This window comes from Callithrix jacchus, chromosome 4 (assembly GCF_049354715.1).
Source record: "Callithrix jacchus isolate 240 chromosome 4, calJac240_pri, whole genome shotgun sequence".
Classification (NCBI taxonomy): domain Eukaryota; kingdom Metazoa; phylum Chordata; class Mammalia; order Primates; family Cebidae; genus Callithrix; species Callithrix jacchus.
In genome coordinates this window covers 56,086,894-56,110,704 of record NC_133505.1, presented here as the reverse complement: position 1 = coordinate 56,110,704, position 23,811 = coordinate 56,086,894, and the positions used below count along the sequence as shown (strand labels likewise).

The 23,811-nt window shown below is 36.1% G+C and overlaps 1 protein-coding gene across 16 annotated transcripts in view; it reads right to left on the bottom strand.

Moving 5' to 3' along the window:
- The window catches only part of CD2AP (CD2 associated protein), a 156,531-nt gene that overhangs the window by 36,970 nt on the left and 95,750 nt on the right, over positions 1-23,811 (bottom strand). For 11 of the 16 annotated variants that reach the window (XR_013534263.1, XR_013534260.1, XR_013534264.1 and 8 more), the window contains 6 exons: positions 20,034-20,221; positions 17,695-17,773; positions 17,196-17,290; positions 14,817-14,921; positions 13,108-13,144; positions 11,935-11,997 (listed from right to left, as the gene is read on the bottom strand). Coding sequence is in view for 10 of the 16 variants with exons in the window: in XM_078369363.1 (XP_078225489.1) it covers positions 11,935-11,997; positions 13,108-13,144; positions 14,817-14,921; positions 17,196-17,290; positions 17,695-17,773; positions 20,034-20,221 (567 nt within the window). In the remaining 6 variants the exon portion in view is untranslated. The remainder of the gene's footprint in view (positions 1-11,934; positions 11,998-13,107; positions 13,145-14,816; positions 14,922-17,195; positions 17,291-17,694; positions 17,774-20,033; positions 20,222-23,811) is intronic. The other 5 variants (XR_013534262.1, XR_013534265.1, XM_078369364.1 and 2 more) reach the window with 1 other exon arrangement.

Genomic DNA, 23,811 nt, shown 5'->3' with positions numbered 1-23,811 from the left:
TACAATTATTTTTTCTTTTGTTAAATATGCTTTTCGTGACACAGTCTAAAAATAACAAACTACTTTTCTCTAGATTCATAACACTCTGAGACACCAAATGTGTGGGGATTTATTCCCACAACAACGAATTATCTGGCACCAACCGGGTGTCCTATAATTTAATTCAATTCTGACATTATCTATCTGGAGTTAGCATCAGATCCCACAAGTTAAGGGCTCAGACCCACAAGATTACTCTCACTTCAGATTCCAATTTCAAGTCCAGTCCTCTGTACTTCTGATCAACTGGCTATAAATTGGGGATCCCCATGACAGCCTCCTCTGGTTCAATAATGTTAGAACGACTCACAGAACTCAGGAAGGCAATTTACTTACTGTTACCAGTTTCTTATAAAGGATACAGCTCAAAACAGCCAAATGGAACAGATGCAAGGTATGCAGAAAGAGATGCAGAGTTTCTGTAATTTCTCCAGATGTACCACCTTCCCATCCTCTCAATGTGTTCACCAACCCAAAAGCTCTCTAAACTCTGTTGTTCAGAGTTTTTAATGAAAACTAATCATTTGATTGGTTCTCCTGGCAACAAGTTCCCTACCCATCCTTAGGGGCTTTACAAAAGCCTCCTTGTTAATATAAACTCAGATGTGGCTGAAACATGCTTGTTATGAGTAACAAAAGATGTTCCTCTCACTTTTACCACTCAGGAAATTTCATGGCCTTTAGGAGCTATGTGCCAGAAACCAGGGACAAATACCAAATATGCATTCCTTATTATATCACGATATCACACATACCTAAAAATCTACTGCCACATCCAAGGCCGTGAAGATTTACTCTTGTTTCATCTAAAGTTTTAACTCATATTTAAGGTCAATGATCCATTTTCAGTTACTCTTTGCATATAGTACGGTCTAGGGCTCCAACTTCATTCTTTTGAGGACACCCGGCTGTGAGTACTAGAATTTTAGCTCAGCTAAAAATTTGCCAAATCCAAGAGAAAATGTAGACTTTAGAAAAAAAAAAGTTCCAAATTAGCTACCTGAATGCCCAAGGAAGAATTACATAAGGTACAGATATTATGTTAATTTAAAATACAGGCTGGGGGCACTGGCTCATGCCTATAACCCAAACATTTTGGGGGGCTGAGATGGGAACACTGCTTGAAGCCAGGAGTTCATGACAAGCCTGGGCAATACCCCACCTCTACAAAAGAATAAAAAATAAAAAAAATTAGCCAGGCCTGGTGGCATGTGCCTTTAGTCTCAGCTACTCAGGAGACTGAGATGAGAGAATCACCTGAGCCCAAGAGTGTGAGGTTGTAGTGGGGTATGATGACATCACTGCACTCCAGCCTGGGCAACAGAGTGAGACCCTGTCTCTAAGACAAAAAAAAAAAAAAAAAAAATACAGAAGAGTTATCTCAAGTATATAAAGACTTTTTTTTTAATCTCTAAAATGTATCCTAACAAAATAAAACAAAATAATTGATATGTCCTTTTATTTGCTACAGAATATAGCAATACATTACTAACACTGTACATAGTAAGTTAACCCAGGATGCATGAATTGAAATAGAAAAATAAGTGATAATATGGGCACCAAAGCTGGAGCGATTCCAAGTGCATAAATTCTAATTTAAAAAATCAAATCTTCTTTGTGATCACTTGGAGATACCTTAGAGAAAAAAACAGTACTACCTAAAAAGTAGTGAGTCTGTTCTTAATTGAATCTATTTTCCTAACATTTTAGAAAATGTTAGGACAGAGTATATTTATTCATATTTATCTCACTGAAGTTTAAACTGCCATATAACATTTTCAGAAACATTAAGTGTAAAGTTTGAGAAACTATTACCATATGAAAACACACCCGAGTAACCACCATAGGCCAAGAACTGAACATTATCCACACCTCCGAAGTTACCCTTATACTTCTTCCCAATCACTACCCCAAAGCTGTCTTCTTTTTTTTTTTTTTTTTTTTGAGACAGAGTTTCGCTCTTGTTACCCAGGCTGGAGTGCAATGGCGCGATCTCGGCTCACCGCAATCTCCGCCTCCTGGGTTCAGGCAATTCTCCTGCCTCAGCCTCCCGAGCAGCTGGGATTACAGGCACGCACCACCGTGCCCAGCTAATTTTTTTGTAATTTTACTAGAGACGGGGTTTCACCATGTTGACCAAGATGGTCTCGATCTGTTGACCTCGTGATCCACCCGCCTCGGCCTCCCAAAGTGCTGGGATTACAGGCTTGAGCCACCGCGCCCGGCCCAAAGCTGGCTTCTAACACCACAGAATATTTATGAATATTTCTAACTTTACTTCAGCGAAATCCTAAGAGTCATGCTGCTGTGTGTAGCTCTAGTTCATTTATTTGTTGTTACATGGTATCATGGTATATGAATATACCTCAACTCCTTTATCCATTCTTTTGCTGATGAACATTTGTGCTGTTTCCGATGGCATCTTTGCTATAAATTTATAAACTTTGTTATAAATTGCCCTGAATCTAGATTGCTTTGGGTAGTATGAAAGTTTTAACAATATTGATTCTTCCAACCCTTGAACATGGAATGTTTTTCCAATTTTTTGTGTCTCTTCTTCAATTTCTTGCCTCAATGTTTTCTTTGCATATATCCAGGTTGGACTGCAGAGTATTCTTGGTTCTGTGGCCTGATGCTTTTAATCACTTTCGGAAAATTGAAAACCATTGTATCTTCAAATACAGTTTCTGCTCCATTTTTCTCCTTCCTTTCTGGTCCTCTAATTACATGTACATTAGACCTTCCCATACAGTCATCCCTCCGTATATACAAGAAATTGATGCTAAGACCCTCATGCATACCAAAATCCACAAATACTCAAGTTCCATAGTGAGCACTGTGGAACTTGCCTGCACAAAAGTTGGCTCTCCTCATTTGCAGGTTTTGCATTCTCACAAATACTACATTTTTATTCCCCATTAGGCTAAAAAAAAAAAAAAATCTGTGTATAAGTGGACCCCATGTAGTTCAAACCCATGGTTCAAGAGTCAACCATATTCTTTATGTCTCTTAAGGGCTGTTCTATTGTTTTCTATCTTTTTTGTCTCTTTATGTTTCAGTTCAGGTTATCTTCTTTTAAAAACATACATATGTATATTAACATTTGTGTGTATATATTTACATATACTTATAAGTGTAAACAAATTCATTTAAGCTTAGATTGACTTATATTCATATATACTTAAAAGGGTTTTAGTTCTGCCAAAATTATCAACCCCATCTTTTATTACTTCTAACATATATTAAGCATAGTTACTTGAAAGCTTACATCTGGTATCTCTAATACCTAGATCCCCTAAAGGCCAGGTTCCATTGTCTGTTGTTCTTGGTTTCTATCCATGTGTCATATCTACAAGTATGCCTAATAACTTCTGAATGAGTACAAGACACAAAATATTTATAAGAAAACACAGAGAAAATTTAAAACTCTAGATGACGTGTTCTTCTCTAGAGAATAAAGGTTTATTTTCACTCTTTCAGTAAGCTATGGTAGGGATAGTAAAAATCCCGAATCGCCTTCCTCAAATCGAGAACTGAGATGATTAAAAGGTGGGCTTCAGTGTTCTTCAGAGCTAGGTTTATTTCCATTTCAGAATTCCTCCCACAGTAAATCCCTTTAGGAACCAAATCAAAACCTAGCAGTTTACTAGGACACCTCGGCTTTCATGAGCTTTTAACTTGAATTTTTGCTTCCTTGAACCCAAAAGCCTATTGAAAGTTCTTTTCATAGTCTAAGCTACCACTTTCAAAACTGGCATATGCCTCAACAGGAAACATGAGCCCCAATGCCAGACTCACTTTACTGGGCTCTTATCTTCTCCTCTATCCTGATCTTATGATTCTTCATTTTATTTATAGCTCTCCTACCCCTAGCAGATGACTCTGTCAAATATACGTGTATATATTTATACACACACACACACACTTCATACAACCATTCTAGTTGTTCTCAGCAGGACACATCTGGTCCTCATTTGTCACTGCCAGAACAACACCCTACTTCAACTTTGACTTATAAGATGTCAGTGCAGAACCTAAATTGCATTCCTTATGATAGAACCTAAAATATCTCAACATCTTCAGAAGACAACGCAGTTGAGTCCAACCAAATCAATCCTACTTTCATATGATTAAACTAAGATAATCAGTGCATTGTATTATTCTTACAAGTCTTGTTGGTCTACAAGTAAATGTACCCAAAAGTGGTCCAAGAAACTGAAAAGGACTTACATTCCATGGTTAGGGAGAGGTTTTCCTCTTTCCTGTCAAACAAACAAGAAATCATATTGCCCTGACTGCCACTCTCAGTCTTCTCGTGATCACAAGAGGAGCCGATCTGAACACAAAGTGGCCACTGAGGATGGCAGAATGGAAAGATATAATTCAGGTCCATAAGAGAACTACTGAGTTGCAGGTCATATGATTCCTACTTCTTGACTTTCAATTATGTGAGATTTTTTTCCGTATTGCTTAAGTCACGATCAGTAAGGATTTTCTGTTCTTTGCTCTTAAAACATTTCCGCTTCCTTTTATCCATATCACCTTCCACTATCCACACAACCATTATCTACCTAAATAGCACTAGAAGGAAGTTTCAGAAAAACAAATGTAAACATGTCATAAGCTGGAATCCTTCAGATTTTAAAGACCCCTTCAAACTACATAACAAATATTGTAGTGAGTATGCCCTATGTATTATACACCTATTGTGCAAGGCATTAGAGAACCAATGGCAAATAAGGTACAGGTATCTAAACACACACTCTTTTCCCTCATGGTGTTTAATCAAGTGTGGGGTAAAGAATATCCTAAAACAAACATCTAAACTAATATGTGACAGACAATAATAAGAAATACCTACTTTTAAATAGTGCAGGTAAGGAAAAGACTTAATGTCAAGGAAGCAAAATTTTAAGCTGGAACCCAAAAGATGAGAAAAACATAGCCATGAGAAATTCTGAGAAGTACAATTCCAGAGAAAGAAGGATATCCCCTACAAAAGTATGTATTTAGACAGAAAGTATGAAATGCAAACAGATGGAAGTGCAAACACACGGAAAGCAATAAATGTAAATAAATCCAACCACTGACAGGATCAGATACAAAAGGTGGCTGAAGCCATGAGCCTGCAATAAGATAACTCAGAAGGAAATGCTCCTAAAGCAAAAGTGAACAGAGATTCACTACTTCTACCAGTGAAAATATAGAACCAGACTAGCCTTCAGTACCATTTTATGCTCTTTCTGTGGGTATGACTGTGTACGTGTGTAGAGGAAGTGAAGAGGACATATAGATAAAATTTACCATTTAAGTAATTTTATAAGACACAGGACCTTTGTTACATTTTCTTCTACGTATTTATATGCCTCCCTACCTGCGCTCCAAAATAATTATGAATTCCTTCCTTCGTATCAAGAATTTCACACCAATGACATGATGCGTATCTTACTAAAAGATAAATACAAAAAGGACATCTCGAACAGCAGGATAATTTGTGCTTCAAAGTGGTGATATTATTACCATTCTGGGACACAACTTGCCAGGATTTTAGGAAAATTTCCTGGGAAAACAAAAATGACAGAGGGGCAGAAAACTGCTAAGAAGTTTTAAAAAATCCACATGGTGGCTTGGGGCAGAAAGTAGAAAGTGAGAGTTTAACTACCATTCTAAACATTTGGGAAAATATCCCATGAAATAATGGGAGTCACTTAAGAGTCCAAAACAGAGGGGTGATCAGTTTCATGGTTTCTAAGTAACTCTTTTTACTCCTCTCCAATAGAACAGACCTTTTCAAAGGATACCGTCCATGGAACCTAAGATCATAAGATAAAAACCATGAACACAACTACAAATGAAAAATTATTTCCTTATTCTAAGGTTTAAGACGCTTCAAATTGGTCCTGGCCATAGTTTGAAAATGCTCCCTTCTCAACTGTGGGAACAAGGGTGGAACTTTGATTTATGTTTATTGTTACTTAGTAAAAAGTAATTTAACAAAATTTAATATTTAAATTGCCTCTGGCTCTCTCTCTCAATGCATGTGTCCTAAGGCCACTGGCAAAACACTGACATTTTTCTTATTGATGGTACCTGATCTATCAAAGGCACACCAGGTGTATGAGGAGAACATTCTGAAAATACTTAGAATAATTTCTCGTTATGTCTTGTCTTATTTAACCTATATGCAAAAAATTCTCATATTTACACTTAAACTTCAAAGTCAACACTTTATATTAAGTTTTCAAGTCATTCCAAGGAACAGATATCATGAGATTTTTAAATGGAGGGAAAATGTCTTTTATATTTATTCACATATTTACTACTTCTGGTATTCTTCATTGCTTCAGTAATTCTAACTGCCGATCTAATGTCATTTCCCTTATATAAAAAAAAAAATCCTTTTAACATTTTCTGTAATACAGTTCTACTGGCAATACATTCTCTGAGATTTTGTCTCAAAAAGTTTTAATTTTGTCCCATTTCCAAAATGTATTTTTGTTAGGCAGAAAACTTTAGGTTGACAGCTATTTTCTTCCTGGCTTTAAGCTTTCATCATAAATTTGCATCAGATTAAATTTTTCAGCCATTATTTCTTTAAATTTTTTTCATGTCCCTATTCTCTCACCTTTCCATTAAGTACTCCAATTACAGGTAAGTAAAACCACTTGATACTGTCATTCAGGTAACCAATATTCTGTTCACTTTTTTCTATATATTTTTAATAGTTCTCTTGCTATGTCTTCAAGTTCAGTAACATTTTCTTCTGCAGTTTTCAATCTACTGGACTTTCAGTGTTTCTCATTTCAGATACTGTATTCTTCAATTCGGGTCTTTCTTATATTTTCCAATTTTCCCACTAATGTTCACATTTTCTTCTACCTTCTTAAACACATGGGATATGTTTATGATAGCTATTTTAATGTACTTCCCTTCTATCTCCACCATCTCTGTCATTCTTGCTCTTTTCTGCTGACTGGTTTCTTCCCTGGTTATGGATTGCTATTTTCTTGCTCTTTCTATGCCTGGCAATGTTTAATTAGATAATGGATGTCGTAAATTTTATACTCTTGAATACAAAATTTTATTATATTCTTTTAGGTTCAATTTTGTTCTGTTATTTGTTGGCCCTATTGTCAAGATAGAGGCAGAGAAGCCTTTAGTCTAAGGTGACACATCCTTTTATGGACTCTATCCAATGTGCTAAATATTATGAGGTCTTCTTACTCTGGCTCATGGAAAAATGTACAAAGAGTGCTTCACCTGTTACTTCCCAATGGTTATTTCTCCATTATCGAAGTTTCTTTTCATGCATGTGTAGATCAGTATCAGGCAAAGCCTCACAGTAAGCTGTCTACAGATCTGAATACTCTCTGTGCAGTTCCCGCCACTCTTGCAGCTGCCCAGCCCTTCCTAAATACCTATCTCTATGTCCTCAATTCTGCAGAACATTGAGGTCTGTTTGGCTTCCTCTTTTCTGCTGCCTAAAAACTTCTTCTAGGCAGTAAGATGTGGTAATTACAGGTCTCTCTTCAGTGTCACAGTGACTTACACTGCCTGATGTTTAGTATGTGAAAGCCACTGTTACATATATTTTGTCTAATTTTCTAGTTGTTTAACTCAGGAGTATAAATTCAGTCCCTGTTATTCCATCATGGCCAGGACTTTGCACAGATAAATGTAATAAAAATACATCATCTTCCGTTTTATTTATAAGATAACTGATTTTAGAGAATAGGGGAAGTCATTACCTGAAGTTTAACAAAACTGCTGCTTAATTGGTGGCATTGCTTTTTTTAATAGTAAAAAAATAGATAATAAAGCCAGCAATATACCTCTTACATGTACATATATTGGTAGGATGTGTTTTTCAGGTAGGACAGATATTATAAACAAGTACTAAAAACTGATCTAAGACTCCTACCTAACTAGTTCACAAAGGATTAATCTGAGACTAATATTTTTAAAAAATAAGAAAAACTTCCATTTTGAGCAAAGTACACAAGATAGAGATAAAGCTAGGAAAGTACATAACATATTCAGGGACTAGAGAATGAATGCTACGTTTAATAAATGAAAAGAGTGGAAGTGTAGGGCTGAGGGCCCCATAGGGTCATGGGCTGTCCCTTATGCTGTGCTGAGGCGCAGGATCCAAGAAATAAAGAGACAGGACACAGAAGTACAAGGAAAACGCAGCTGGGCTCAGGGGGGCCATGCCACCTATATAAGCAGAGTCAGGAAAGGCTCCAAATGTCCAGAGGCATCAGTATTTATTGTGTATAGGTTAGGGAGCAGGAAAGTGAGTGAAGTCATCTTTAAGGATAGTGATAGGGTCGTCAGCAATAAAACCAGGGGTCCATCCCCATTAGGTCACCTAGGCTAGGTGGACAGTGCACAGCAAGGGGTCCATTCCCATTAGGTCATCGAGGCAAGGAAGTGGGCCGTGTGCAGTAAGGGATCCACCCACATTAGGTCAATGAGGCATGGATATGGGCCGTGTACAGTGAAGAGGGTGCAGTATGCAATACCTCTATCTATGGGCAAGCTACTTCTAAGAAGATTTATAGGAGGATGCTATAAGTCACATAGCAGTGACAGAGCTGCCAGGGTTACCAGCACCTGCTGGCAGCTTCCAATGAGTTCTACATCAAGATGCTTTTTTGAGCAGCACAGTAACAAGAGCTGATAAAGTTAACAGTCACCAAGGTGCAATTATCCAAAGGGGTTTTTGAGCCCTCAGATGCTTGAGGGATTGCTGGTCTGAGGGCAGCCCTCCACAAGAACTGGAGCAAGGTCCTACAACTCCTTTATCAGGAGGAGTGGCTGTTGCCCCAAGCCTGCCATACAGCGGGTATTTTTATGACACTGAACGCTGCGGCGTGGGCCATGGATTCTTGTCCTGGTGTAACTGTTTTCCCTTAAATCATGCTCTATACTGCATCTGCTCCAGACATTCCTCCGACTATAAGCTGCTTATTCCTTAACTCATGCTCTGTACCATGTCTACTCCAGGCATTCCTCCGATTATGAACTAAGATACAGTTATATATATACAGGGAAGATATTCTTTAGGCACTCATTCTATGAACGAATATATGATTATATGCAGAGGATTATATTACGGGAAATAACTGAGTAGTAACACTATTAACTGAGATAATCTTCAGGCCCTAGTTCTATAAACTAATATATGATTATATAAAAAATTATATAGAAGGAAATAACTGAGTAGCAATACTATAAACTGAGATATTCTTGAGATCTTAATTGTGCCACAATTCTGCTTAGCTCTCCTTCCTCAGTGCCTATATGGAGGATTACCCACATGAAAGACGGTATCAAAAATGTAATGTGGGGGTCAGTTACTGGAGGGCCTTGAATTTGAACTTTTGATTTTTATCTGAAAACTGAAAGTCTTTTCAACAAATGGTGTTGGATCAACTAGCATTCATATGCCAAAAGTAAAAAAGAATCTACACAATGACCGTACAACCTTCACAAAAATTAATTCACAATGAATCACAAACCTAAATGTAAAACATAAAACTATAAAATTCCTTGAAGATTACACAGGAGAAAATCCCAATGGCCTTGGGTATGGCAATGACTTTTTAGATACAACACCAAAGCCATGATCCATAAAAGAAATAACTGATAAGCTTCAATAAAATTTAAAACCAATGCTCTGTGAAGAAAACAAGCCACAGACTGGGAGAAAATATTTGCATAAAACATCTAATAAAAAACTGCTCTCCAAAATATACAAAAAAAAGAAACTGAAGGAAAAGAAAAACTTTATTAAAAATGCACAAAAGACTAGAACACTTTATCAAAGATATCCAAATAACAATTAAGTACATGCGAAGATATTCAACACCATATGTCATTATGGAATTGCAATTGAAAACAAAAGTAAAATACTACTAGACACCTATTAGAAAGGCCAAAATCCAAAACACTGAAAACACCAAATGCTGGCTAGAATGTAGAACAGAAATTCTAATTGATTACTGGTGGGAGTACAAAATGGTACAACCACAGTGAAAAAAGTCTGGCAGTTGCTTACAAAACTCAATATACTCTTGTCATATTATCAGGTAATCCTTCTCCTTGGAATTTACCCAAATGAACTGAAAATATGTCCACCCAAAAACCTACACACATTTATAGCAGTTCCCCTTATAATTGCCAAAACTTAGAAGCAATCAAGATGTCCTTCAGTAAATGAGTGGATTAATAAATTGTGGAATATAAAGACAATGAAATATTATTTAGTGCTAACAACAAATGCCTCCCAAGCCATGAAATCATACGAAGAAATTTTAAAGGATATAATTAAGTGAAAGAAGCTAATTTGAAGAGGCTACAAGCTCTGTGAGTCCAACTATATGACACTCTGGAAAAGGCAAAACTATAGAGTCATTTAAAAAATTAATGATTGCCGGCCGGGCCCGGTGGCGCACGCCTGTAATCCCAGCACTTTGGGAGGCTGAGGCGGGTGGATCACGAGGTCAAGAGATCAAGATCATCCTTGGTAGAAACCCTGTCTCTACTAAAAATACAAAAAATTTTATATATACAAATATTAAAAATACAAAACTATAGAGTCATTTAAAAAATTAATGATTACCGGCTGGGCATGGTGGCATGTGCCTGTAATCCCAGCTACTCAGGAGGCTGAGGCAGGAGAATTGTCTGAACCCAGGAGGCGGAGGTTGCAGTGAGCAGAGATCACGCCATTGCACTCCAGCCTGGGTAACAAGAGCGAAAACTCCATCTCAAAAAAAAAAAAAAAAATTAATGATTGCCAAGGGCGGAAGGGAAGGACAGATAAACAGTCCTTCCCTTCCGAGCAAAGAAGGTTTTTTAGGGCAGTAATGCTATTCTGTATGATATTATAATGGTGGATACGTGACATCATAAATTTGTCAAAACCCTTAATAAGTACACTAGGAGTGAACACTAAGGTAAACTATGGACTCTGAGTGATAAAGAAGTGTCATGGTAGGCAGGCTCACTAATCCTAATAAACATACCACTGTGGTACAGAATGTTAACAGTGGGAAAAACTGTGCCTGTGTGATAAAAGGAACTATACAGGAACTCTGTACTTTTGGCTCAGTTTTGCTGTCAACCTAAAACTGCTCTAAAAAATAGTCTCTTTAAAAAAATAATCCTGGCAACACATGAAGCATGAGCCAGACAAGGAGCTAAAGTGAGAGAAATCAATTAAGAGGATACAGTACTTTATGTAAGAAACAAGGATGGGTTAGACTACAACACTAGCAGAAGAAACAAAATCATTCTAAAATAGTATTGAAGTTTCTTGATGTATATAAACTAATCTACTAGTGACAACCATTGTATATCTTTATGTACAATGAGAAGGACTTATTTTCTCCAAATTCACAACAAACCAATATAAGTAAGGTTTTTAGCAAAACACGGGTACCTTGGAATAACTTTCCAGGTTTACATTATGACAAATGCATGCAGTGAGATTAAATAATATGTAATTAATTATTTCCATGCTTAAGTAGGAACTGGGTCTTCAACCTTCTAAGGAATTTTCTAAAGAAACACTATAAAAATAAAAAAAGCATAGTTTTTTTTAATGCTTAGCTGTTGTATACAGTCTGTGAAATAACTATGAATAAAGACAACATCCTGCTGAAGTAAGTTTAATTTTTTTAATGAATGTAAATTGTTATCAGTTTGAGAAAGCATAATTTTATGTTAATCTTAAATGAACTACTCCCTCCCAGAAAACTTCAAACATTGTAAAATAAACACTGAATACCTGCTAAATATCAGTGTAAATAACTCAGTGTGGAGAAACAGTTAAAATGACAATAGAAGAAGGAATTTTTTTTTCTGAAAGTTGAAAATTAGCCTCACCCTTTTCTTCAGGCTTTAAAGGAAAATACTTCTTCTCTGTAGCTATCAGTTCAGGCTTTGGAGCTATGGGGAAAAATAATTAATACTTTTTAAAGAAGATAGTTTTAAAGCACAGAGACAATTATGCTTCTAAAAAATAAAGATGCATTGAAAAATAACATCAGATGAAACCATGGTTTAATAGAATGAACAATGTACCAGAATCATCAGGCTTAATTTCTAATCCTAGAGTTGGCACTACTACCCTACTCTGTGGTCTCAGTTCCTTCTTTGTCAGCTTTAGGTGTTAGAGATCATATCCTCTACCATACTGCAGTCCGTGGTGATGAAAACATGCTATATTTTCAGTATCCAACATTTGACTACTGAGCACTTGAAATGGCACTCTTAAGACTGAGAAACAGAATTTTTAAATTTTATTTAATTAATTTAAAAGCCCCACATGGTTAGTGGCTATCACATTGAAGAGTAAAGCTATATAATAAGGCTTCAACACCAACTTCTATAAAAATTACTTTTAACTTATGCTTTCTTTGCTCCAGGATTAGGTCAGCAAATACAGGCTAAAACCAAGGGAGAAAAAGGTTGGATTATCCTAAAAAAAAAAAAAAAAAACAGCAAATCTTTTAGGAAATAGATATTTTTATTATACCTATAAAAAGCGAGTATTCAAAAATAGAATTTATGAAAGCAAAGAGCCAGATTACAAAACTTGAACTCTTGAAGACACTTCTAGATATACCATAATTTATTCATCTATTTAAAATCATCTATTTTGTTTAACCTTCAGCATACTCTCTGAAAGAATATGTAAATTATTATTATTTGAGACATTAACAAATGGATTTCATTTGAAGAGGTAGAATAACTAACTGGCCAGGTCAATATATTAAGTTTTCTAAAACAGTGTAAATTTGATCAATGTTATTAACTTAAAATTACATATAAAGTATCTACATTATTTTCAAGATCCCTATTTTATACCATTTGTACTTATAAAAATATTGACAGATACTAATGCATAGGAATACTCAATTTTCATACATTTCTAAAAATTTTTACAGACTACAACATACTTGATAAAAGTTAATAATCTGCATTAGATCCAATATGGCCATTTTAGAATTGTAAAATATTGAAAATAGCAAACTGAAAAATATGTTTCTTACATACCTGGACCCTTAGCAGGAGGTGGTGGTTTCTTAGGTTTCTGTTAAAATAATAATGGTGGAAATGGCTGACCAGTTTCATATCAAATATAGTTAAACACCAAATAGTAATAATCTAAATTATACAAATGTCCCTCCTCTTCATTCCATCCTTGCCAAAAATTATAAAATGCTAAGAAGATCCTAACAACTACCCAAAAGGTCAATGACAACAAATTATTTCATTAGAAGAAATAGTCTCACTGATCAAAATTCAGTCAAATATTTCAATCCATATATCACTGGATTGAATTAACCTTAAAAATCTTAATAAGCAAAAATGTTCTGCTCTGCCTCCCCTAGGTTAAGAGTCCTAAGTACCATTTTACCCCTCTTTTGCAGCTGGGGTTGTGGGGAGTGGAAGACTGTCAGAACAAGGAAGAGACCTTGTTGTTGTTGTTGTCTTTTAAAAAAGAAAGCCGAGTAGCAACAAATAGACCTAGTTTTCATGATTAACTCTTCGGAACTCTCAAAGAAACGGTTAAAGGCAAAGAACTGTTTTTCCTCAATTTATAAACATTCACTCATTTTCAAGACTTAATACCTTAAAAAAATTGAGACAAATTTCTAAGTTTGTAAACTTGGTTTTTACAAATTAAGAATAACTGATAAGCCATAATGTACAAACATAATAAAAGCATAAAAATGTATTCATTAATAAAAGTACAAAAATAAATCATATGAAGGCTGAATCAATACTGAATGCAATCTAGCAAAAGAAAGACCTCAGGCAGCCTAAGTTTCCACTGAGTTAGAGAGTTCTGCATTAGCTTAAACCTAACATGGTAGCCCATCCCTCTGTGTGCTTACGCTAATGCTCTTTCCCTCTATTTTAAAAACTCCATTATATTCCTGATCCATGGAGAAAGGAGACCAAATTGTAGAAAGGCGAAACACCACTGATGAATGACTCAGCCTCACGTTTTCTGAGAAGTGACACAAAAATAACAAATTCTATAAGGAGGCAAAGACTGCTTCTTGCCCTCCCAAAAAAATGCACCAACAGAATATTAACAATATCCACAAGAACTTAAAATAAACTAAAGCTTTTCAACAACATTAAATAAAAATACAATTTCTCCCAGGAAAGTACTAATTTATGTTACTAGGATAGACAGCCCTTCTTAAATTATAAAATAAAGAAGTCTAAGGTTAGGTTTTTTATTTTTTTTTTTTGAGATGGAGTTTCACTCTTGTTACCCAGGCTGGAGTGCAATGGCGCGATCCCAGCTCACGGCAACCTCCGCCTCCTGGGTTCAGGCAATTCTCCTGCCTCAGCCTCCTGAGTAGCTGGGATTACAGGCACGCGCCACCATGCCCAGCTAATTTTTTGCATTTTTAGTAGAGACGGGGTTTCACCATGTTGACCAGGATGGTCTCAATCTCTTGACCTCGTGATCCACCCGCCTCAGCCTCCCAAAGTGCTGGGATTACAGGCTTGAGCCACCGGCAGGTTAGTTTTCAGTATGGTCAAGAAAGAAAAAAAGGAAGAATAAAGTACAGAACTGAAACATTATTTTGTTTTACTATAACTCAAATAATGCCTACCTGAATAGCTACATTTGAAACTCCTTCATAAAATTTACTTAGTAACAATGAAAAAAATTTGTTTACAAAAGAATAGTGGCAAAATGTTCTTTCAAGTATTATCATCATTGAAAAACAAAAGCTTACTGGAAAGTCTTTGTCCAGTTCACTTATCTGAACAGCAAAATTGTCTGGAAATACTCCTTCTTTACCATTAAGTTCACCCTTCCACCAGCCAGCTTCTCCAGTCTCCTAAAAAGCAAAACAGAATAAGACAATGGAAGTTTTTAAGATAAGGTCAGGCTGGAGTGCAGTGATGTAATCATGGCTAACTGCAGCCTCAACCTCCTGGGCTCAAGTGATCCTCCCATCTCAGCCTCCCAAGTGGCTGGGACCACAAGTGTGCAACCATAAACTTCTGGGATCAAATGTTCCTCTTGATTTGGTCTCCCAAAGTGTTGAAACTACAAGAATGACCCACTGTGCCCAGATGGAACTAAACAGATCACATTGTACTAAAAGAAAATATTCCCCACATATTACTTTTAGCAGTAGTTACAAAATTGGGTTTAATTTTTTAAAACATATCAATTTTAAAATTCCATCTATAAGGTTAAAAGGTTCTCAGGGGATACAGGAAAAAGATAAAATAAGGCTGGGTGCATTGGCTCACACCTACAATCCTAGCATGTTGTGAGGCCAAGGTGGGTACATCACCTGAGGTCAGGAGGTTGAGACCAGCCTGATCAACAAGGTGAAATGCCACCTCCACTAAAAATACAAAAATTAGCTGGTGTGGTGGCAGGCGCCGGTAGTCTCAGCTACTCAGGAGGCTGAGAAAGGAAAATCGCTTGACCCCAGAAGACAGAGGTTGCAGTGAGCAGAGATTGTGCCACCACACTCTAGCCTCGGTGACAGAGCAAGACTCCATCTCAAAAAAAAAAAAAAAAAAAAAGTTAAGATGAAAGGAAGTAGAAAGGAGAGAAAGATGGAGAGAGAGAGAATCTGAATTTCCAAACTGTATCTTTCTTAACATTCTTAACAATTTATATACTAAAAAGTAAGCACATTATTCAGCTGCTTTAAAAAGTAACGAGATTTGACCAGGCACAGTGGTTCATGCTTTGTCATCCCAGCAACTTGAGAGGCTGATATGGGAAGATTGCTTGATGCCAGGAGTTTGTAAGACCAGGCTGGGCAACATAGCAAGACCCTGCCTCTACAAAAAAATTTGAAAACCTAATTAATTAGGCACAATGGGATGCAACTGTAGTCCCAGCTACTTGGGAGGCTGAGGCAGAAGGATCACTTGTGCCCAAGAGCTCAAGGCTGCAGTGAGCTATGATCACACCACTGCATGTTAGCCTGGACAACTAAGCAAGACCTTGTCTTTAAAACATATATTTTTTTGAATTAACAAGACCTTCTAAGATTCTTCTAAATACTCATCACCCTTGCATGAAAAATTAGGTGTAATCAGTGCAAACTATTTTAATATTAAAAATTACTTACATCTGTAAAATTCTTGCTAAATGATTTTACCTGCTGTTGCCACTAAAACAATAAAGGTAACTATGTGAGACCATAGATATGTCAATTTGGTTCACTATAGTAACATTTGTACTACTTATATGTATCCTATAACATCATTCTACTTTAAGTATACACAATAAAACTTATTTTTTAAAAAAATTACATACACTATGTCATCTAATAACAAAGTCAATGTAAAACAATAGGGCCCAGTGTGGTAGCTCACACTTGTAATCTCAGCACTTTGGGAGGCCAAAGCAAGATGATTGCTTGAGCCCAACAGTTAGAGACTACCTGGACAACACAGCAAGACTCTGCCTCTACTTAAAAAAAAAATAAGTGAGGGGAGGAATTTCAAAAATTATTCTACATTGTTATAGCAAAAACCAAATATTTGTAATTTTCCTAAATATAGTTATTATAGGATTCTGCCCACACACAAGTACTAGTGGGTTTTCTCTTTATTTTACATTAGGATTTATTCCAAGTTATAAAATAACTTCATTCTTTAAAATGGCAAAATCATTTTCCATAGCATGAAGAATTTCAGAAGAATTTCAGAACAATTTCCATACTGATGGACATTTAGCTTGTTACCCTATTTTTCTTCTCCTGTTTATATTACAAACAAACACTCCAAACAATATAGAGGAGAAAAACTAGAATGAGGTGGAAGAGAATTAAGAATAGAAATCTGGAAAGTTGAGATTAATTAAAAAAAGAAATTACTTAAACAAACAAAAGCAAATATGATGGTTAACAAAAATTCCCAATATATAAATTTTAACAAATATAGACAATAAAATTTATCTCAAAAAGAACATTCTGAGCACTTACTATGTGCCAAGTTTTCAGGACTTAGAAACAAGACAAAGTCCCAGCTCTTCTAGATTCCAGGGTGAATATAAGAACATTCTAGGGTGAATATATAACTTTTGAAAAATATTTCTACAAATAAATTAAACAATTCACTGAAAAACAGAAATACCTTACCTTACTTATCAAATGGATTATCTCCCCCTCTTTAAAAGTAAGTTCATCTTCATTAGTACTTTCATAAGCAAATAATGTTCTACAATATTCTTTGGCTGAAATAAAGAATGTAAATAATGTGGCTCACACAAATGAATTCATTCAACAAATATTAAGACTCTATTTTACAGAAAGTATACTAAAAGTTATCAAAGATGAACTTAATAATCTATCTTTAAACTTTAAAATACTTATAGTCAATACCATATGTATTAACAATTTCATTAATCATTCATTCAAATATTTACTAAGTGCTTGTGATGCTCCAGGCACAGATTCAACTACCAGGAGATACATCACTCAACCAACAAATATCAAAATCCTTGACCTCATGGTGCTTACATCTAATAGAATTTGCTATTCTAATAAAGCAGTATAACAAATGCTTTCAACAAGTCTCATAATACATTTGAGTATGTTTCTACTATTCTCAATATGAAAGCTTTATTCAAAAACATACCTTTAATTTTACCATCCGTGTCTGTTTTGGTTATCTCCACACTCTGAGTTTTGGGTCCCAGTGACTGTATGATTAAGGGCTAGAATAGAAAAAAAAAGGCATAAATTATTTCAAGATAGAATAAAGAAAATATTGTTAAACAAAGTTTCCATTTACAGTTACCCAACTTTCCTTAATGGTACTTATAGCTAAGTTAGTAAAGTGACTGAAGACGCAGCAATAAAAAAGGTAAAGATCTCCAAAGTTCCTAAATTATAGCTCAGAGGAACAAATTTAAAGATTCCTTATCTTAAAGATAATATTCTCTGATGCCCATAGTATATTAATGAGATTTAATTTTAGAATCTCTAAAATAAGTAAGAGGCTAGGTACTGGTGGTTCATGCCTGAATCCCAACACTTAGGGAGGCCAAGGCAGGAGAACTGCTTGAAACCAGAGTTCAAGGTTAAAGTGAGCTATGATTGTCCACTGCATTCCAGCCTGGATGATATGGTGAGACCCTATCTCTAAAAAATACAATAAATCAAATTAAATAAGAACAACAGCACTTGAGAACTTAAATCCCTGGGCTAAACACTTATATAATAGTGAAAGCAGGACTAATAGCCTGATAACTATCTGCATAAAGTGGGCACTATTTATACAATAATATACATTTATATAAGTAATCTGTCCATAGTAACAGGAATTTAGCAGCAGAGCCCAGATTTGAACCCAGATATAAACCTTAAACTAAGAGAGGAGAAAAATAATTCTTTATACTTCATTGCTATTTGAATGTAAATGATTCAGGTAATCTTATGTTCTTTATAACTACAGTCTACTAGACATTTTTCCGTTGTAATTTACTAAAGAAAGTCCTTTACCACTTCATACTAGTGTTTCCTTAAGTTCTCCACCCAGAAACAACAGCACATTTAACCTCAGATGTCATTACTTAAAAGTCTGAACACACTGCTAACTGACCTACCTACCACTGTGTTTTCGTTTATCTTCTAAGCTACTTACTTTAGTTTCCCCTAACTCTAACCACCATATTTTCCAATCTGGTGTACCTATAAACACAGTAAATGTGATCCCTACTTTATCAATTCCTGGATCAGTGATTAAAGCACTGATCAGACCATTATACAGAGTAACCCTGAGATGACTCTCACTAATAGCAACTCCTGAGTAGTAGACATTATCAAGGATGATTATAAGATGATTAATATAAACATTAATCAGATAAAGTTATTCAATATAATCAGAAACTTTAGAGTTTGAAGGGGCACAAGATCATCTAATTTCTATCACAACACAAGAATTGCTTGTCCAACATGCTTAGCTATTATATGGCTATAGAGTACCATCCCAAAATCCATGAGAACTCCAGTCTTTACCTTTAAAATCAAGAATCAATTTGACCCCATAATCCTAATGCCAGATAGTCTCAGAGATAGGAATGTATAGGATAGAAAGTGGAAGTTCTCTTTTCTGAACCCAACTCTGCACTATTACATGAGAAAATACGTAGCAAGTTGGGATAGGAAAAAAAAAAGTTGAATCCATCTGAGAAAATTTTATAATATCTCAATAACTAAAACACAGTATTATAAATGAGACATAGCTACATGAATCAAATAATACTGAAGTATTTTATATTCTTCAGAGTTAAGAGATAGGATTAACAGAAGGAACTGTAAAAAAAAAAGTTCTACAAATTGTAGCTATTTTACCACCAAAGTAACAGTTTAAGATTTTATTTTAAAGCCGCTTTTAAGTTCTTATAATGTATGGTTCATTTACTTTGCTTCATTTCACAATGACAGCAAAATACTAATGAAATAAAATTCTCCACACATTCAAAGAAGATTAGTAAATTTAACAAGTGTTGACAATCCAGAGGAAAGTTAAGTAGTGGCAAAATATTAAGTAACTTAATATTTTTGTAAATTCATTTTAAAACAGCTCATTTTAGGTATATTTCAAATTAAATATATATTTATTTTATTATATTAATTATATATATTAACTAAATTTATATATAAATTTGTCTTTGAAAGGCAAAAATAAAACTCTCTAATCTTTATTTACACTGTGATAACTAAAAACCCTAAAGCTTCTACTAAGTGTGTTAAATTTACCAAGAAATAAGCATTCTAATTTTATTAGATTCACACGTGAATATCATTGTAAATTTGAAAACAAAATTTCTCGCAGCCTCCTCATTCATAACCAAATTATTAGTGATCTGAAAAAAAGAAATCTAACAGAGTTATAAACTGACTTATACATTTTAAAAAATGCTTAATGAGAGAATGAGTGGAATCAATCTAATGTAAGTTCATCATTATCACCTTTTCTGTTTTTTTCTCTTCTGTTTCACTACTCGATGTTCTTGTCCGAAGTTTCACAGAGCCTTCTTTAAAAATGTCTCCAAATCCAATTCCTTTAATTTTCTTGGTCTGTGTAACTGATCCAGGAGTAGTTTCACTCCCATTTCCTGGGGAAGGTAAAGGTGAAGTAGGCCCAGCCAAAACAGTTTCTGAAACAATAATTTGTTTTTGAAGAATGACATCTAGAATCGCAAAACACTTGGCATCCCCTGCCATAATGTCTATATTCTATACACCTTCTAATAAAACACAGAATAAAAACAATAAATTAAATGATGCAGTACTGAACTATGCAGAAGAGCAAGATACAATTTATGAAATTTATATGGACTTTTTTATTATGCAAAACAACAATAATTTTAGGTAAATTTAATTAGTAAAATTAGGAAATTCTAATTAGGAAATCAGTCACACACATCCTTAAGAAAAGGATGTCAATTGGCCGTCCCAGCACTTTGGGAGGCCAAGGCAGGTGGCTCACAAGGTCAAGAGATCGAGACCATCCTGGTCAACATGGTGAAACGCTGTCTCTACTAAAAAATATACAAAAAATTAGCTAGGCATGGTGGCTCATGCCTGTAATCCCAGCTACTCAGGAGGCTGAGGCAGGAGAATTGCCCGAACCCAGGAGGCGGAGGTTGCCGTGAGCCGAGATCGTGCCATTGCACTCCAACCTGGGTAACAAGCGTGAAACTCCGTCTCAAAAAAAAAGAAAGAAAAGGATGTCAATTTACAGCTTTTGGCCAAAGATGATATAATCTGAGGCAAACATGAAAGAAGTAAGACCATTTTTTAAAGCTATATGATTCAACCCAATCAAAGTTAACATGAATTTCTGAATATAAAAATGGGGAATGTTAAAAAATGTTTATTTGGGGGAAACGATCCAAGATGGCCTATCGCTAACATCCCGGGATTGCAGCTCTCAGGGAAGGCGCGGAGAACTAGAGGACGCCACACTTTCAGACAAATTCTGGTCGCTCATGGAGCAGGAGATCCCCCAGTGGAGGAAACACACAGGTGGCCAGCGCGACTCTCGTGGCCGGTGCAGCGGTTCCGCCGGCACCTTGGCGCGGCAGCTCTCGGAGCAAAGTAAACAGGTTCGGACAACCGGCCCGGGTCCCCAGCAGGACACCAGAGCCCAGCAGTGGCTGTGACGGCACCTAGGCGCGGGAGCGCTCGGCGCAGAGTAAACAGGACCGGTTCCCCTTCTGACCGAGGTTTGGAGCCCCGGGAAGGCAGAGTCGCCTACTACCGACAAAAGAAGGAAGCCCGACAGGAGAATCCTGGGCAGAAAAGCACCATCAGTTTTAACGCCGCTGCTCTGGCCCTGGGAACTAACAACCTGGACGTCCACTCAAGAGACCTAATCTGAAAGTTGGTAATTTCAAAGATGACAGAGGATAAATTTACAATGACGGGAAGAAACCAGCATAAAAAAGCTGAGAATACTCAAAGTCAGAACGCCTCTCCCTCTAAAGATGATCACAGTTCCACATCAACAATGGAACAAGGCTTGATGGAGAAGGAGCGCCTCCTGATGACAGAATCACTCTTCAAGGAATAGATAATAACAAACTTCGGTGAGTTAAAAGAACATGTTGTAGCCCAACGTAAAGAAACTAGGAACTTTGAAAAAAGGTTTGATGAAATCCCGTTGAGAATAGACAACTTAGAGCGGAGTATGAGTGAATTAATGGAACTAAAGAATACAATACAGGAACTCCGAGAAGTATGCACAGGTTTAAACACTCGAATTGTTCAAGCAGAAGAAGGGATATCAGAGGTCAAAGTCCAACTTAATGAAATAAAACATGAAGAAAAGATCAGAGAAAAAAGGATAAAAAGGAATGAGCAAAGTCTCCAAGAAATGTGGGACTATGTGAAAAGACCAAATTTACCTTTGATAGGTGTACCTGAATGCGATGGAGAGAATGAATCCAAGCTGGAAAATACCCTTCAGGATATTATTCAGGAAAATTTTCCTAAACTAGCAAAGCAGGTCAACATTCAACCCCAGGTAATACAGAGAACACCACAAAGATATTCCTCAAGAAGAGCAACCCCAAGACACATAATGGTTAGATTCACCAGGGTTGAAACGAAGGAGAAAATACTAAGGGCAGCCAAAGAGAAAGGTCATGTTACCCACAAAGGCAAGCTTATCAGACTTACAGCAGATCTCTCAGCAGAAACTCTACAGGCCAGAAGAGAGTGGGGGCCAATATTCAACATCCTCAAAGAACAGAACCTTCAGCCCAGAATTTCATATCCAGCCAAACTAAGCTTCACAACTGAAGGAAAAATAAAATCTTTTATGAACAAGCAAGAACTCAGAGATTTTATTACCACCAGGCCTGCTTTACAAGAGCTTCTGAAAGAAGCATTACACACAGAAAGAAACAACCAGTATTAGCCTTTCTAAAAATACACCAAAAAGTAAAGAGCACCAACATAAAGAAGAATTTACACCAACGAATGGATAAAACAGCCAGTCAACATCAAATGGCAGCAACCCTAAATTTAAATTGACTAAATCCCCCAATCAAAAGACACAGCCAAAACCCAATGGCATTTTACATCCAGACCTGTTTCACATGCAAGGATACACAAAGACTCAAAACAAAGGGATGGAGAAAGATTTACCAACCAAATGGAGAGCAAAAATAAATAATAAATAAATAAAAAGCAGGAGTTGCAATTCTCGTATCGGAGAAAATAGATTTTAAAGCAACAAAGATATAGTGGTAAAAGGATCAATGCAACAACAAGAGCTAACGATCCTAACACCCAGATACAAGACTTAGATTCAATGAGACAGAAAATTAATAAGGATATCAAGGACTCTAACTCAGATCAGGAACAAGTAAACTTAATAAATATTCATAGAGCTCTCCACTTCAAATACACAAAATATACATTCTTGTCAATACCACATCACACCTACCCATAAGTTTAAATGAAACATTGATTGGCCATTATTAATACTCAATTTTTTTCAAAATAAAGCAGTATTTCCATTTACTCTCCCTCTTTCTCTTCCTCTTTCTTCCTCTCCTTTACTTATTTTTTTTTTCTTTCCTTCTCTCAAAAAAAAAAAAGAAATCAACTTGTAAACCTCTAGATCCAGGTCGGCAATGTCTCTCTCATTGCTTGATTTCCTTCCTTCCCTTCCCTCCCTCCCTCCCCGCTTCCTCCCTTCCTTCCGTCCTTCCTTCATCCCTTCCTTCCTCCCTACCGTCCTTCTTCCCTCCCTCCCCGCGTCCTCCCTTCCTTCCTTCCTTCATCCTTTCCTTCCTCCCTACCGTCCTTCTTCCCTCCCTTCCTGCCTTCCTCCCCAAAAAAAAAAAAAAATGTTTATTTTAAAAAGGTCAATAGTTCATAACCTGTAATGTTAGCTCATATGGCTAAGAACTTTTTTACATTCTTGCTCAGTAACAAGGGTTCTTATTTATAGGTTCAATGAGTTCACAAACAACCCTATGGAAAACTATATGGTTATTTTTACAGTACATTTTTCTGGGTAAAACAGGCACAGCTTTTTCAGATCCTCAAAGAGCCTCATAATCTAAGTAAGAAACAAAGTTCTAGAATAAATCATCCAGTAAAAATCCAGAAACATTTAAGATTGAGGGTACGAGGTAACGAAAAATTAGTGGTATCAGTTCACTGAACTAAGGTTGTCTGTTGAAGTATAATGGTAAAAATATAGGGATAAAAAAATAGTAGTTACCATTCA